At 44.0% G+C, this 17,367-nt stretch overlaps 1 protein-coding gene and 1 pseudogene across 1 annotated transcript in view; one reads left to right on the forward strand and one right to left on the reverse strand.

Annotated features, from left to right (window-relative positions):
- LOC139468667 (paladin-like) overlaps positions 1-2,003 on the forward strand; it is a 39,551-nt gene extending 37,548 nt beyond the window's left edge. The window contains exon 20 of the mRNA XM_071250794.1: positions 1,490-2,003. Coding sequence (XP_071106895.1) covers positions 1,490-1,633 — 144 coding nt within the window. The 3' untranslated portion in view covers positions 1,634-2,003. The remainder of the gene's footprint in view (positions 1-1,489) is intronic.
- Positions 2,004-3,793: 1,790 nt separating this feature from the next.
- LOC139469445 (sex-determining region Y protein-like) lies at positions 3,794-13,533 on the reverse strand (annotated as a pseudogene).
- Positions 13,534-17,367: the final 3,834 nt, after the last annotated feature.

Below are 17,367 nucleotides of genomic sequence, written 5' to 3' on the forward strand. Positions count from 1 at the left end.
TGAGGTAGGGACACCTTCTGTCAATGGATGTGTGAGGTAGGGACACCTTCTGTCAGTGGATGTGTGAGGTAGGGACACTTTCTGTCAGTGGATGTGTGAGGTAGGGACACCTTTTGTCAGTGGGTGTGTGAGGTAGGGACACCTTCTGTCAGTGGATGTGTGAGGTAGGGACACCTTCTGTCAGTGGATGTGTGAGGTAGGGACACTTTCTGTCAGTGGATGTGTGAGGTAGGGACACCTTCTGTCAGTGGATGTGTGAGGTAGGGACACCTTCTGTCAGTGGATGTGTGAGGTAGGGACACCTTCTGTCAATGGATGTGTGAGGTAGGGACACCTTCTGTCAGTGGATGTGTGAGGTAGGGACACTTTCTGTCAGTGGATGTGTGAGGTAGGGACACCTTTTGTCAGTGGGTGTGTGAGGTAGGGACACCTTCTGTCAGTGGATGTGTGAGGTAGGGACACCTTCTGTCAGTGGATGTGTGAGGTAGGGACACTTTCTGTCAGTGGATGTGTGAGGTAGGGACACCTTCTGTCAGTGGATGTGTTAGGTAGGGACACCTTCTGTCAGTGGAGGTGTGAGGTAGGGACACCTTCTGTCAGTGGATGTGTGAGGTAGGGACACTGTCAGTCCATGGATGTGTCTGGTAGGCACACCGGGAGCGAGAGTACCAGACTAGGGGAAAACCTTGTGGAGAGTGTCGATGGGTACGGTCAAATAAATTATGATGCTAATTTTTTGTGTGACAGATTTTTTTCAAATATTGTTGTGTAGTGAAGAAAAGTGAGATAACCACGACTTAACATAGCCATGTACACTTTTGTGACCCACCATTAGTGAGTGAGTATGGTTTTACGCCGCTTTTAGCAATATTCCAGCAATATCATGTACCCATGTCGGGAATCGAACCCGTGTCTTCGGCGTGACGAGCGAACGCTTTAACCACTAGGCTACCCGACCGCCCCTGACCCACCATGAGATAAGGGACCTTATGGGTGAACAATTACATTTTGACTTTATACAATTCACAAGCTTCAATTCATAATGTTTAACAGAGATACATGACTTCAAACATTTGGTCTCATTTTCCGACTTATAACTGTTTAAGTAATAATTCCAGTATCTAGACATAATGCCTGATGAATAGAAAGTAGACACGTATGCTGGAATGTTTTGAAATAATGTTTTTATTACATTATGAACTATGGAGAGAAATATAAGATATTCTTGTACAGTCCGCACACACTGCGATCTTCAATAAAGTAAGTTTATGTCCAACATCTTTTTGACCTCACAGTACTCATAATGTGCCTTTTCTCCTGGTAGGTCAGTCACACTTGGGGTCGCTGGGATATTGTAAACAATTGTTAAGACCCTTAACTGCCACTCCAAAAGACATATTTCGTCCTCGATGGGAGTGAAACGCTGACTCTTATGGGTTGGGCACGTAGAGGCCATAGACATAAACTTATATTTGGTTTCCTCCGCTAGGTGGCAGCACGAGTGGGCGTGTACGAGCTGTTGGACAACTTGGCCTTCTACGACTTTGAGCAGACGCTGTCTCAGTTCCGGACCCGGCGGGAGAGATGGAGGGCGCGGCGACAGAACCTCCACTTCCATGGGCACTTCATCTGATGTTTGTTGTAGATCCATGTACGTCTTACGATGCTCCGTTGTGCTTGGCCATTATATATGACAGAATCCTGAGTCACACTTATGGAAGATATGCCAAATGACTTATTCCGAGACATTTTGAGGGTGAACTATTTGCCGCCCTCACCTCAACGAGCCTGATGTCGAGAGGAACAGGACGTGTGCAACATTCTGGCTGTATGCAGCTTCCAGCGGCCTCCCTGTATGGCCTGCTTGGCCTTCTCAGTGCTGGCGACTGATGCCCCTCTGTCACAACCCCTTCAAGTCCTGTAATTTATGACCTATCCATGTTGTGTGTTGAGAAATATATAATTTTCATACACTGCGTGAGTTTGTATCTATGTTTATGTTGTGACGCGATGACACAAGCTGAGAAACCAACATCACAAGGTCATTTTCATATCACCTATGAATTCAATAAAAGGCTCAGAATTCAAATTTCGATTTTACAAATGGCCGCTTCGGAGTATGAGGAGTGGTGTTGACCAACTTGGAATAAGGGGAGTTCGAGTACATTTGTAGAGAAGCAATTATTGTCATACTCCTGTCCCCTGAGTTGAGCTGGACCCAGCCGAAACTTGGATTTTCGCATATGGATTCTCTCACAGCATCAGAGAAAGACATGTCCTTCTAACTCATGATATGTTAATATTTGTTTGTTTGTTGTTTAACGCCGCACTCAGCAGCATTCCAGCTTATGACGGCGGTCTGAAAATAATCGCGTCTGAACAAAACAATCAAGAGATTGACATCATGAACATCGATCTACGCAATTGGGATACGATGACATGCATCAACAAAGTCAGCGAGCCAGATCACCCGATCCCGTCAGTCGCCTCTTACAACATAGTCTCCTCTTACGGCAAGCAAGGGTTGCTAAAGACCTTTTCTACCCCGGATCTTCACGGGTCGATATGTTAATGAAAAGGAAACCAAGGCATTTCACATATACACGGTAAAGATCGTTAATTGGAAGCGGACCAACAAATACATCCGCAGTTGGAGACTAGCGGAAAGTCTATGTTGGATCCTAGTCCTGGCAATATTCCCTCGGAACCATAACGTATGGTCGTCTTAAACGACCCAGCGAGTTAAATGAGTTGGAGTTAGCAGTTTCCCAGCAGTAGGTAATATAAGACACGTGGGGAAATCAATAAACCCCAGCACACCACACTACACTTAGTGACAAAGCAGGATACTATCTTTGGATCCAGATCATGTGAACGAAGACAATCTTCTCACAATTTTTGTCTCCCATAAAACTAGGGTAATAATAATCCATGCCACTATTGTTACACGAACAAGGGGTCTCAAGGGGTCTCGAGGGGACATACCTTGAAGCAGTTGTCTCCTAAATATCATCAGAACCCCAAGTGTCTTCATCCCCGAAGACCTTGAGTGAATTTTGTGGCTCTTCGGGTTGTCTCCAAAATCTTCAAATATATTCCGTCTGAGTATTGCTGGAGTTAGTGTGAGTGAGTGAGTGAGTTGGGTGTAAAGCCACTTTTTAACAATATTCCAGTTATATCGCGGCGTGTCAGCTTAATGTGTGAGGAAAGCCCGAAGTGATGCAGGTCCCAGACGTTTACCACATCGGTGAAACACGGGTATGGTGCTGACAAACCTAGAAACACAATCGGAGCGAACCGGGATTCGAACCCACTATCATAGGTTTCTGTCCCGCCAAAGCGACGCAACTCTGCACAGCAAATCGTGGCTCCTTAGACGACTGGGCCACCCGTGCCCCCGCTGTGATTAGTGACGCGGATGGGTGGATCAACGAGGTTCATCACTGTAGAGATGGGATAGTGGGAATCTCGTTTATCCATTCATGGGACGGGTGGCCCAGTCGTCTATGTTTCTAGGTTTGTCAGCACCGTGCTCGTGGGTTTTACCGAAGTGGTAAATGTCTGAGACCTGCATCACTTTGGGCTTTCCTCCCACATTAAGCTGATACGCCGCGATATAACTGGAATACTGTAAAAGGCGGCGTTAAACCCAACTCACTCACTCACTCCATTCTTGGGCGTCACAAGATATTCACAAACTAGAAATTCCATGTCAGTCTTTTGAGCCATTTCTCGCAAATCGTTGAAGGAAATGACGGACAAATACCAGAAAACGACAAGTACTGTACGTCTATTTATTAAAGTGTGTCACTGTTTGCATAGAGGGCCATGACCAATCACACGAATCTACTGTATTACCGCTGGAGAAGAACAGGGAACATGTGAGTAAACTATAGTATAGAAATTGTAGGCACAAATATATCATTATAGAAGTAGAAGAGTGAGTGAGTATGGTTTTACGTCGCTTTTAGCAATATTCCAGCAATATCACGGCGGGGGACACCAGAAATGGGCTTCACACACTGTACCCATGTCGGGAATCGAACCCGTGTCTTCGGCATGACGAGCGAACGCTTTAACCACTAGGCTACCCGACCGCCCCAGAAGTAGAAGAATTGATATAAAGAGATATTCAGGAAAAAAGTGGCGATTCTAAAGAGAACAAGGGAATTGATTCATCAAAATGTCTGAAAAATCCATATATGAAAAATGTAGATAAAATTACAATGTACAAAGAAACCCCTTTCCAAATTTTTGAAATGGTGACGCACAAAGACGAGTTACTCCCCTTCCATAAGTATAGGCATTAAGCAGCTCATTGTCTTTAAAATCTGTTGACGACATCCGATAAACACCCACAACCATTACTAACTATCACTGCAAGGGAGACAGATACAGATTGACATTAACGACGTTGACTGTCGTTACTGTAGTTGTATCATCATAAGCGCAGCTGTAACCTTTCACTGACATATTTTTAATGGCGATTTGCAACGAATAGCGTTTGGAATAGCGTTTGTGATCATTGAATTGTAAGTATGCGTCACCATTTCACAAAAAGTGGGTGGCGTTTGGCGCCAAGGCCCGTGTCCACTAAAAGAAGTTTACGACTGGTGTACGTCAATGTTGACGTACAGAATATCCAAGTATTGAGGTAACGATGTTCGTAGGTCAACGTATTGATATTGACGTATACAGTGTCGACGTATTAAGGTAATCTCAGTCGTAGGTCAACGTACTGACATATAGAATGTCGACGTTCACACGTAACCTCAGTCGTAGGTCAACGTACTGACGTATAGAATGTGGACGTTCACTCGTAACTTCAGTCGTAGGTCCACGTATTGACGTATAGAATATCGACGTTCACACATAACTTCAGTCGTAGGTCAACGTATTGACGTATAGAATGTGGACGTTCACTCGTAACTTCAGTCGTAGGTCAACGTACTGACGTATATAATGTCGACGTTCACTCGTAACTTCAGTCGTAGGTCCACGTATTTACGTATAGAATGTCGACGTTCACTCGTAACTTCAGTCGTAGGGCAACGTGTTGACGTATAGAATGTCGACGTTCACTCGTAACTTCAGTCGTAGGGCAACGTGTTGACGTATAGAATGTCGACGTTCACACGTAACTTCAGTCCTAGGTCCACATATTGACGTATATAATGTCGACGTTTAGACGTAACCTCAGTCGTAGGTCCACGTACTGACGTATAGAATGTCGACGTATTGAGGTAACCATCGTCGCTTTGTGGCAGCAGCCTGTGTCAGGCTGCAGGCAGTATACAGCATACGGAATCGTGACATGATGATCATCATTTTTCATGGATATACACTAAACATCATAATCTACATCATACGTTGTGCGTCTTCTGCATTTCACTGTGTATTCACAACAACCTACACATACGCGCGTGTACTGGTTCTATGGGCACAGCCCGGTTTGCCATGCGAAATGGGACAAGCAACCCAATGGCGGAATTGAAGCGAGTGCGAACACCCGCACGTTACAAATGAGACGACCTTAGAAACCTCCCATGACATTATCTGGATTTCTGGGTTCCGTGTATAGCCCCCGGGCTTTCAAGTTCCTATCACATAATTTGGATTGAGGGTTCACGGTTCAGATACTGTTAACATCTTTCCATTTCGGGTGTGTTTTTCTTCCCACCACTTCATGATCCCATATCCTGAACAATTACACTGTACACAGCTGGGTAGTCCCTCTAGGAGACCTGGACCAACTGTACACAGCTGGGTAGTCCCTCTAGGAGACCCCGACCTACTGAACACAGCTGTGTAGTCATCCTTTGAAAGTCACGATATACTCTGTTGTCACATACTGGGTTATCATCTTGGAAAAGGGGATACTATTTCTGCAATATCCCGGCGATGTGGATCTAATTAAAGAGTTCTTACTCACAGGTGCAGTGGAAATGTCGATTGAATGATATAAGATTTTCATCTTCCTGTAATACGTTCACTACTAAAAACGGTGAAATATGCTGTCAGCTAGATATATGAAAAAGATGATATAATGACAATCTATGATAACTATGAGATAACAAGGTGTATATACGTTGTGTGTATGTTGCTGACAGTGTATATCATATGTCTCATGTTGTTGACAGTGTATATCATATGTTCCACGTTGGCGAGTGTATAACATATGTCTCATGTTGTTGACAGTGTATATCATATGTCTCATGTTGTTGACTGTGTATATCATATGATCCATGTTGTTGACAGTGTATATCATATGTTCCACGTTGGCGAGTGTATATCATATGTCTCATGTTGTTGACTGTGTATATCATATGTCTCATGTTGTTAACAGTGTATATAACATGTAACAGTTTGTTGACAGTGTATATCATATGTTCCACGTTGTTGACAGTGTATATCATATGTTCCATGTTGTTGACAGTGTATATCATATGTTTCATGTTGTAGACAGTGTATATCATATGTTACATGTTGTTGACAGTGTATATCATATGTCTGTTGTTGACAGTGTGTATCATATGATCCATGTTGTTGACAGTGTATATCATATGTCTCATGTTGTTGACAGTGTATATCATATGTTCCATGCTGTTAACAGTGTATATCATGTTCCATGTTGTTGACAATGTATATCATATGTTCCACGTTGTTGACAGTGTATATCATATGTTCCATGTTGTTGACAGTGTATATCATATGTTCCATGTTGTTGACAGTGTATATCATATGTTCCATGTTGTTGACAGTGTATATCATATGTTCCATGTTGTTGATAGTGTATATCATATGTTCCATGTTGTTGACAGTGTATATCATATATTCCACGTTGTTGACAGTGTAAATCATATGTTCCACGTTGTTGACAGTGTATATCATATGTTCCACGTTGTTGACAGTGTATATCATATGATCCATGTTGTTGACAGTGTATATCATATGTCTCATGTTGTTGACAGTGTATATCATATGTTCCATGCTGTTAACAGTGTATATCATGTTCCATGTTGTTGACAGTGTATATCATATGTTCCATGTTGTTGACAGTGTATAACATTGATGTTGTACGGGTGCATGTATATCTACATTCACAACCCACATCACAAACCGGTGTCATTCGGGCAATCAAATACACAACCTTTAAAGAGAGGCTTTAAATTTCAATGTTGAGTCACGCGCAGCTCACAAATACTATAAACCAACCCCCTTCAAAACAAATAGCTTTTTTCGAATTCTCCTTAACCCTGGCCGTTTTTGCTGCATCTCTTCCGAGTATGAATATATAGATTGGATCTGCTTCAAAACATTCTGAAAGCACATTATAATTGCAAACATATTTTTTTTTATCGCAATGAAACTTTTATTAACAATTTAACTATTTTGTTACTCCACGATTATTTCTTATACATTTAAGGAGAGGGTTTCGGTTACATTTACATTAAAGTTTCAGAAAGAGTCAGATCCAATCTATTTAAAACCAGGTCACATCACGTTTGACATTAGAACAAGGATCCCAGCTGCCAGTGTCACGTGCCACGTGACGTCATGACGTTGTGCCATGTTGTCGCTGTTGCATAAGTCTGATGTGCAGCAGGACACACACTGAGTTCGGAACAACATGGTGGTACATCCGGGTGTGCAGTCAGGACTGCACCTGCGCTCAAACACTGTTTGAGACTTCCGGTTGTTTAAACGACGAACCTGAAACATTAGTATAGATGGTTGTATGTGCTTTAAGAATGGCAACAAAATATCAGAGGTACGGAGGGTCATGTGTTATATGTGTTTTAAGCATGGCAACCCCGAATGATGCTGTTACAACGAATTTATCTTATCGACATGTTTTAATGTGCCATTATAAAAAAACTCAAAATTGATAGAAAACAGCTGTTCCATTGAGAGAAGGTTAACTTGTGCTATATCTCTGAAAAATCTTCGAAGCGGGGTATAAAGGATTTATTCTCAACGTTCTGTGCAGAAAGTGATACAAGTCCACGGCAGGATTTTCTGTAGAAAATTCAAAAAAGTGAAAAACACGTGCCGCTTGGACAGACGGAACTACTCGTGCAATAAGGGTATATAAATGATACGGACGGCATGTTAGACACTCACAATGAATAACAATCACTTCAGAATGGCCACGAGTGACACCCGAACAACGCGAGCGGGCTACGGGTATGATACAGATGAGAGCCACCAGTTCCCATACTGCGAGATGTTTTAGTTGCTCCCGTGTTTCAACTAACCTCATGCAACGTTCTGACGTGACCCCTAATGGGATGTCCTCAGATCTTTGTTTAGCGGTAGCGAGAACTGAGGTCTGATTTTAAAGAGATTGAGTTTCTTTTGGCCGTTCGTTTATGTCCCATCAGGCGGGATACATACATAGTGTTTTATCAAGATCACGTGAAACAATCTGATCTCGTCAATCTGACATGGATGATGGAAACATGTGTTGTTGGTACTTTAGACATAACAATATAACATCAGAGGTTTATTGCTTAACGCCATACTCAGATATACATGTATGACGGCGATCTGTAGCTAAGCAAGCATGGACCAGACACTCCAATGATTGGCATCATGTGCATCGATCTTCACAATTGGGATACGATGACATCGACCAAGTCAGTGAGGACTGCAGGACCACGTGTTGTAGGTGCTTTTGACAGAACAGCATAATATCCGAAGTTCGGGGGACCATGTGTTGGGGGAGCTTCAGACCAAGCAGCATAATCTATATCAGAGGTACAGTGTACTGATGAGCTGACACAGCAACATAATACCAAAGGTACAGAGTATCACGTGTTGTAGGTTCTTTATACATAACAACATAATATCAGAGGTACGGAGTATCACGCGTTGTAGGTGCTTTAGACATAACAACATAATATCAGAGGTATGCTTGCTTGCTTGTTTGTTTCTTTGTTTGTTGTTTAACGCTACACATAGTAATATTCCAGTTATATAACGGCGGTATGATTGATCAACGCAACTGGGATACGATGGCATGCATCAACCCAGTCAGCCAGTCTGACCACCCGATCACGTTATTCGCCTCTTACGGCAAGCATGGATTGCTAAAGACCTGTTCTACCCCGGGTCTTCACGGGTCATATAAATGAGACTCACCTTACAGAAATGCTCATAGTCCCTGCACTTGGTCACCATGATGTCGGTGAGGTTGGCAAGCGTCTGACAGTTCTTCTCCCTCTCGTAGCAGTCGTAGCACCGCAGGGGCTGTCTCACCGCCATCTTGCCGGTCTGGTAGCCTGGGGACACGGGGAAATCTCAGTCTCAGTCTCCCTCACAGTCTCAGTCTCAGTCTCACTCACAGTCTCAGTCGCACTCACAGATCGGGCCATATTCAGGAAATCGGCAGGTTTACATTTTCACTCTGATGAATAAATGTGCATGTTGTGTGTCTAAGTATATAATTAGCTCTCTAACATATAAACCACAAACTTCACTCAGCTATACCACATGTAGATAACCACAACCTTCACTCAGCAATACCATAAGTATATCACAACCTTCACTCAGCTATACCACATGTAGATCACCAATAACTTCACTCAGCTATACCACAAGTATATCACAAACTTCACTGAGCTATACTACATGTAGATCACCACAACCTTCACTCAACAATACCATAAGTATATCACAAACTTCACTCAGCTATACCACACGTAGATCACCACAACCTTCACTCAGCTATACCACAAGTATATCACAACCTTCACTGAGCTATACCACAAGTATATCACCACAAACTTCATTCAGCTATACCATAAGTATATCACAACCTTCACTGAGCTATACCACAAGTATATCACCACAAACTTCATTCAGCTATACCATAAGTATATCACAACCTTCACTCAGCTATACCACAAGTATATCACCACAAACTTCATTCAGCTATACCATAAGTATATCACAACCTTCACTCAGCTATACCACAAGTATATCACAACATACTTCACTTGTAGCCAGATAGATACTGTACCTATATTATGACATCTAGTTTCGATAAATATGTAGAATTCGATATCTTGAATGCAAAAGTTTGTTTATTTTAGCTAAGATCACTTTTTCAGCTATATCCCCTAGCAGCGCGTCGGAGCACGTAAACCAGCATCTTCCCGAGGCAAGGAAGTTAACTGACTGTAAAAGGGTAGTTTCCCTGACCTTTTAAACTCAGTTAACTCCCATGCCTCGGGAAGATGGTAAACCAGAAGCCTATATAGTAAGCATCGAACCTTGGGACAAAATACGACTGTAAATCAGCCAGCCATGATAGCTGGACATGGTTTGGGTACAATGACCTGACGGTGTTTCCACATACAGCTGGCAAAGGTTACACAAGAAATGTCAGGAAAAGCGAACTAGATACACCGACATATACGTATGCGCCTTTCTAACATTCTGTTCTGTTCGTGTTTCAGTGCAGACAAAACATGTGCACAATCATTCTCTATTCATCAAAGATGTTCCATGTCAATCCGTCGACCGTCTTAACCGTGTGACGGAAACAGTTGTGTATTCTCTCCAATATTTGCTCAGTGGGTTATCATGACCTGTCAGCACAAGGCTGGAGACATTAGCCATTTCCCCCGGTTCAATGAGCAGACGACACGCATTCTGATCGGAGCCGCTATACCCTGTGTCTTGAAGATCGATCCTCAGCCAGGCTAAGATACGCGTACGACTGAAAGCGTCGTCACGAATTGTGAATATTGATCTGACAATTGCCTGGAACGACAGCGCCACGGAAACAAATACGTGTTGTGTACACGATGTACACACTGACATCACACAGCTCCTTCCCGTGTGAGCCAACACGATACTTGTATGTTTGTACGCTGCATAACACACCTTGGTATACAGACGCGTAACCATCCACCTGCACGCCATCGGGTGACAAAACGGTCGCGTTTTCAAGTCATCCTGGCACATTGTGAGATGATTATGTCAGCTATAACTGCCGCGCGATATCAGCACACTACAGACCAGGGCCAGGTCACCAACAATAGCTCATAATTACACAGCATCTAGTACAGTATTTGTAATATCTCATGACTGCATTTCACAATACCCGGCGTTATGGCTATATTACATCTGAATAGAATATGTCACGATAGCATATGTGACGACATGTGTCATCAATACCCGGCGTTTTAACTGTATGACATCTAATAGAATATGTGACAACATGTGTCATCAATACCCGGGGTATGACTACTACTAAAAACAAGCAGGTTTGTCAGCACCATATGCGGGTTTCAGCAAAGTGGTAAACGTCTGAGACCTGCATCATGTCGGGGGTTCATCCCACAGTAAGCCGACACTTGAATACTGTTAATAGCGGCGTTAAACCCAACTCACTCACTAAATATATAAGATGACTGCATAACATACTATTGACCAGTTCCACGTGGGGGAGAAATAACCTTAAACATGAAGAAAAATAAAGTAGGTTTCCCGTGACTGGCATGTTGGTTTGTTTGGTTTGGTTGGTTTGGCTGGTCGGTTGGTTTGGTTGGTTTGGTTGGTTGGTTGGTTTGGTTGGTTGGTTGTTTAACGCCGCAATCAGCAATAATACAGCTGTATGACAGCGGTCTTTAAATAATCGAGTGTGGACCAGACAATCCAGTGATTAATATCATGAGCATCGATCTACGTAGTTGGCATCGATGACATGCATCAACCAAGTCAGCGAACCTGACCACAGGATCCCGTTAGTCGCCTTTTAAGACAAGCATAGTCGCCTTTTACGGCAAGCGTGAGTTGCTGAAGACCAATTCTACCCCGGATCTTCACGTGTCTATTCTACCCCGGATCTTCACGTGTCTACTCTACACCGGATCTTCACGTGTCTATTCTACCCCGGATCTTCACGGGTGTATTCTACCCCGGATCTTCACGTGTCTATTCTACCCCGGATCTTCACGTGTCTATTCTACCCCGGATCTTCACGGGTCTATTCTACCCCGGATCTTCACGTGTCTATTCTACCTCGGATCTTCACGTGTCTATTCTACCCCGGATCTTCACGTGTCTATTCTACCCCGGATCTTCACGGGTCGACTGGCATGTCCAGACTGTGGTGCAGTAACATAGTGTGGCAGTAGTCAGTAGAATCTGCGGGTGTGTCGTGTCGGATTGTGTGCACAGGTACATAAAATACCATGCTAAGTTACTGTCACCAAGGAAGCATGTCAATATCAAAGGTAATCCATATGTGATATCGCAATGTAATAGGGAATCCATACATGATATGGCAATATAATAGAGAATCCATACATGGTATGGCAATGTAAAAGGGAATCCAAATATGGTATGGCAATATTATATGCGTTATGTCAAGACTATGGTGAATCGATATGGCATATATAAGTTTTGTGTTATTTTTGTTGTTGTTTACACCAAGGAAAGCAATATTCCATCTTTGTCAATGCGGCCGGCATTTAAATGAGTCTGGATCCGACAAACAAATGACTGATACTACAAGCAACGTCCTACGTCGTCGGGATGTGAAGCCAATCAAACAAGTCACCCGAATAAGTTCGTCGCCTCAAGTATATAGGTTGTTTAGGAGCTATTCTGACTCCTCACAGAATATGAATTATATATCCTTTTTATTCGGGATATATAATGATGATTATATGTTGTGTGTCGGCATCATGTGGTCTTGAAGATGATGGCTCATTCACACATTCATCCACACAAGAGATATTAATGATGCTCACTGGTGCAGCGGACGTAATACATTCTAATTATGCTATTCCAACTCGAGTGCGATCACGTTATTCATACTTGACTTCAATTAAAGAACTTAAATGTAGCCTCTCTGCATGTGATAGTTCACTCAAAACACCATCAATCACCACTTCAAACGACGCCAATTCCCTCATCACGGCATATAAAATAGCCTCTAGCCTCTCATTGAGTATCCACAGTGCAACGTCTTCAACAACCACATCAGCATCAGCTGCAGGACTCAATGGGCATCGTGTCATCAACACAGACATATACTTAATAGGTCTGTATCTTACCACGAGGTTTAAACTGATGAAAACGCAACGATCCATCGCCTTGACTTAACGAGTTGCCAAAAAAACGCATCACAAATATCGACCGCCCGCCCTTAAGCCACTTACCTTGAACATCAGCGGCCACCTGTCGACCTACATGTAGAAACAGAGCCACGATAGGCACGAGGAGCTCGAACTGCACGTGCATGACGACAAATGGGTGTCACGTAGTTTATAAAGTCTATATCTGGCGGTGGTGGCGCACCATCAGTTTACATCCTTGAGACACGAGACACGAGAAGCCAGTGAGACAATCTGACTCTCCTACAAGAACCCTGGTCATGGGAAGGTAACAATCACCCTCCTGTTGATGACGATATCTCCTGTTGAGATACCTAACCACCCTGCTGTCACGACGACTGCAACTCCTCTGCACCTTCACGACAACATCAACACGTCTCTCCCGCCTCTTGCCACTTCGCCGTAGTCAATGGTTTATCCCGTGGTATGGCCTGATGGCAATAATCGATACTGCAATTGCTGTACCGCCAACCATTCCAGAGTGGAGCTAGCTGCTCTGCTCGCCTCTCATGAAGCGGTAACCAAGTCATTGTTCCCAGGAAGACGCAAGGACTTGAATATTCAATGCATAGTGACGATGCATCAGAACGCCGATACTATGATTAATGTATTACCCTAATGAAGTCGGTTGTGCTGAATCTGCTACAAGAAAAGGAGTGACCCACTTATGACAAACTAAACATTCCATCATCCTCTTTAATCAGTTTCAAGCCCAATGATCCAGTCTCTATGGTACGCTTTCTTTGTTCGACATCAAGTGTAATGCTCTACTTGTCAGTATTAAGATGCAACAGTTAGGTAACCGGGCGGTTATGGGTATTCTGTGATGTTTCCGAGCCCAGGGCCCATATTTCCCAGCTGGATTCAATGCCGTTAATTCCGTGGCCTAGTAATAGCCTGTATTTTATACCCCATTAAGCTTATGATTCCCGATATTAGGCACCCAGTTGGTCATTACCGTCAAGGCAGCGACAGTCTGAATGTTCAAGTACTGGATCTCCACTCTGGTGTGAGGTGTTCCCCGACCAACCAGACAGACCCGTGTCGAAGAATGAACGACCAGCGTCCTGTTTGGCCGTGTTCGTCCACAGTGTATGATTGTGTATTGATCTTGGAAGTATAGACAAACGACGGTGTTGTCTTGCGAGTGCGAATGTAAGTGTCGTTCTGTGGTCAGACCAATATCGGATATATTCACTGCGGCGTGGACGGGGTAATCGTGCTTGGAGCGGGGTAACCAATAGCCGCCCAGTAAGCTTCGGTCTGAGTCGTCTATCTCCTACAATCAGATCTGCTATCGTTCTACTGTAGTGAAGATGAATATCAATTATGCTAATATTTACTAATTACCAATTACTTCCACTTCACACTCGTACTAGGTCACGTGATAGACTATCAGTACCCAACAGTTGCTAGTACCAGGTAACGTGATAGACTATCAGTACCCAACAGTTCGCTTGTAACAGGTCTCGTGATAGACTATCAGTATCCAACAGTTACTAGTACCAGGTCACGTGATAGATTGCCACTACACACGAGCTAGTAGGATCATACCAGAGTGTTCGACTGTGTCAGAGGACGATGTCGGCCCGTGAACAGAAGGCTGGTTGCTTACCAACGTTGGCACTAGATTACTGTATTAATATTATCCATATGAAGTTAATAATAACACGACTAAGTCACATGTCCATGGTCTTTTCGTCAACTGAATTTGATCCCTGTTGTGCAATAGGCACCTTTCCATTAATTCATGTAGCCCTCAATGTCATCAGTCAGTATGTAATTCAGTTATGCATCAGTGAGTTTACATAGAACAACTAACGACCATATAGTAGTCAATGGTGGATGTTCATATATGTTCATGCGTTCAAGAGCTCCTCAAGTGGCATGGGTTTCCATCAGGAACCGGATGAAGCCATAGTAATAGGCAACGAACATCTGCTCAACACACATGCTCCTAAATATATATCTGTCCTGTTACTGCTTGCTTTAATGAAGGTTAAACAGGGCTAGAACCAACGCATCAGCCAGTCATTAACATATCATGTGACGCCCTTCTACATACAGTAGACATGACATCAGTATGAAGATAATCAGATATATAAGCTGAATATCTTTATAAACAGGGTGTCGAGGTGAGCAGAATATCTTGATAAACAGGGTGTCGAGGTAAGCGGAATATCTTGATAAACAGGGTGTCGAGGTGAGCAGAATATCTTGATAAACAGGGTGTCGAGGTAAGCGGAATATCTTGATAAACATGGTGTCGAGGTGAGCCGAATGTCTTGATAAACAGGGTGTCAAGGTGAGCCGAATATCGAGATAGCAGGGTCTCGATGTGAAGAGAATATTGAGTTAAGAAGGGTGAACATACTTTCATGGTCTGAGATTATATAACCTCACATAAACACGCCTTATACCTTTCTGTTGTAGAAGACCCGCCTCCCACCCTGCTGTTGGAGAAGACTCGCATCCCATTTTGCTGTGGTATAAGACCCCCCTCCCATATTGCTGGGTAAAAGACCCGCCTCTCATCCTGCTGTGGTAGAAGACCAGCCTCCCACATTGCTGTGGTAGAAGACCCGCCCCTCACATTGCTGTGGTATTAGACCCGCCTACCAACCTGCTGTTGTAGTAGACCCACTTCCCATCTTGCCGTGGTAGAAGACCAGCCTCCCATAATGCTGTGGTAGAAGACCCACTTCCCATATTGCTGTGGTAGAAGACCCGCCTCTCATCTTGCTGTGGTCGAAGACCCACTTCCCATCCTGCTGTGGTAGAAGACCCACTTCCCATATTGCTGTGGTAGAAGACCCGCCTCCCATAATGCTGTGGAGAAGACCAGCCTCCCATAATACTGTGGTAGAAGACCCGCACCCCATATTGCTGTGGTAGAAAACCCAAGTCCCATATTGCTGTGGTAGAAGACCCACTTCCCATAATGCTGTGGTAGAAGACCCACTTCCCATATTGCTGTGGTAGAAGACCCGCCTCCCATCTTTCTGTGGTCGAAGACCCACTTTTCCATATTGTCGTTGTAGAAGACCCGCCTCCCATCTTGCCGTGGTAGAAGACCCGCCTCCCATTTTGCTGTGGTCGAAGTCCCACTTCCCATATTGCCGTTGTAGAAGACCCCCCTCCCATATTGCCGTGGTAGAAGACCGGCCTCCCATCTTGCCGTTGTAGAAGACCGGCCTCCCATATTGCCGTGGTAGAAGACCCGCCTCCAATATTGCTGTGGTTGAATACACTCAGTCAACCTTTCATATACTCACATGCAAAAGAAACGCAAGTCGAGTATGCAGTATACATGTTATTTATTTTCAACAATAAAGACAAGAAATACTAATAGGGCAAGATTGACAAGAAATTGACTGAAGACAGTTTAATGGATTAAAAGGCAGATGACATAATTGTTTTTTTCCAAATGTTAAGGGCTTACACAGTTTCGGGTCAATACCTTAAATGTCAGTCAATACCTGGTGTGACCACCATTAGCATTGATCACTGCCACACATCTCCTGTACAGACGATTTGTGAAGGCACTAGGGATCCTCCTGCACACATCCAGAGCAGCTGTGCGTAGGCCATCGGCAGTTGTAGGGACTGGGCGCACATTGTGCAGACGCCTTTGATCCTCGCCCCACAAGTGTTCGATGGGGTTCAGATCAGGGCTGAGGGCTTGCCACGGTAGAACACGGATGCCGTATTGTTGCAGAAAGGCCATGGTAGCTCTGGCAACATGGGGACGAGCGTTGTCCTGCTGGAAAATGTGTTGTTAATGTTGTGCAAAAAATGGAACAACGTGGGGTCTGATCACTTGGTCGATATACCGCTGAGCAGTGACGCCGTGTCCCCGACCTTGACCAACATTCAGAAAACACATGGGTCAAAGTCTCGCATTAAGTCCAATCCCTGCCCATATCATGACGCTAGGTCCACCCAATGGATCCCTTTCCACAACGTTTCTGTCAGCAAAACGATCACCTTGGACGCCGCCAAATTCTGGCTCTTCCGTCTGCATGGGAGACACAAAAGCGACTTTCATCAGAGAAGATGACACGCCTCCACTCACGATGACGTCAATTGCGATGATCCTGTGCCTACTGAAGTCGTGCTTGTCGATGCCGTGGTTGGAGAACAGGACGACGTGCTGGTCGGCGACATCTGAGGTTGTTGAAACGGAGACAGTGATCACAATGTCCCGGTTAATGTGTCGATTATGTGTTCCTAT

Source organism: Haliotis cracherodii, unplaced genomic scaffold, assembly GCF_022045235.1.
Source record: "Haliotis cracherodii isolate W230 unplaced genomic scaffold, xgHalCrac1.p SCAF_2, whole genome shotgun sequence".
Lineage (NCBI taxonomy): Eukaryota > Metazoa > Mollusca > Gastropoda > Lepetellida > Haliotidae > Haliotis > Haliotis cracherodii.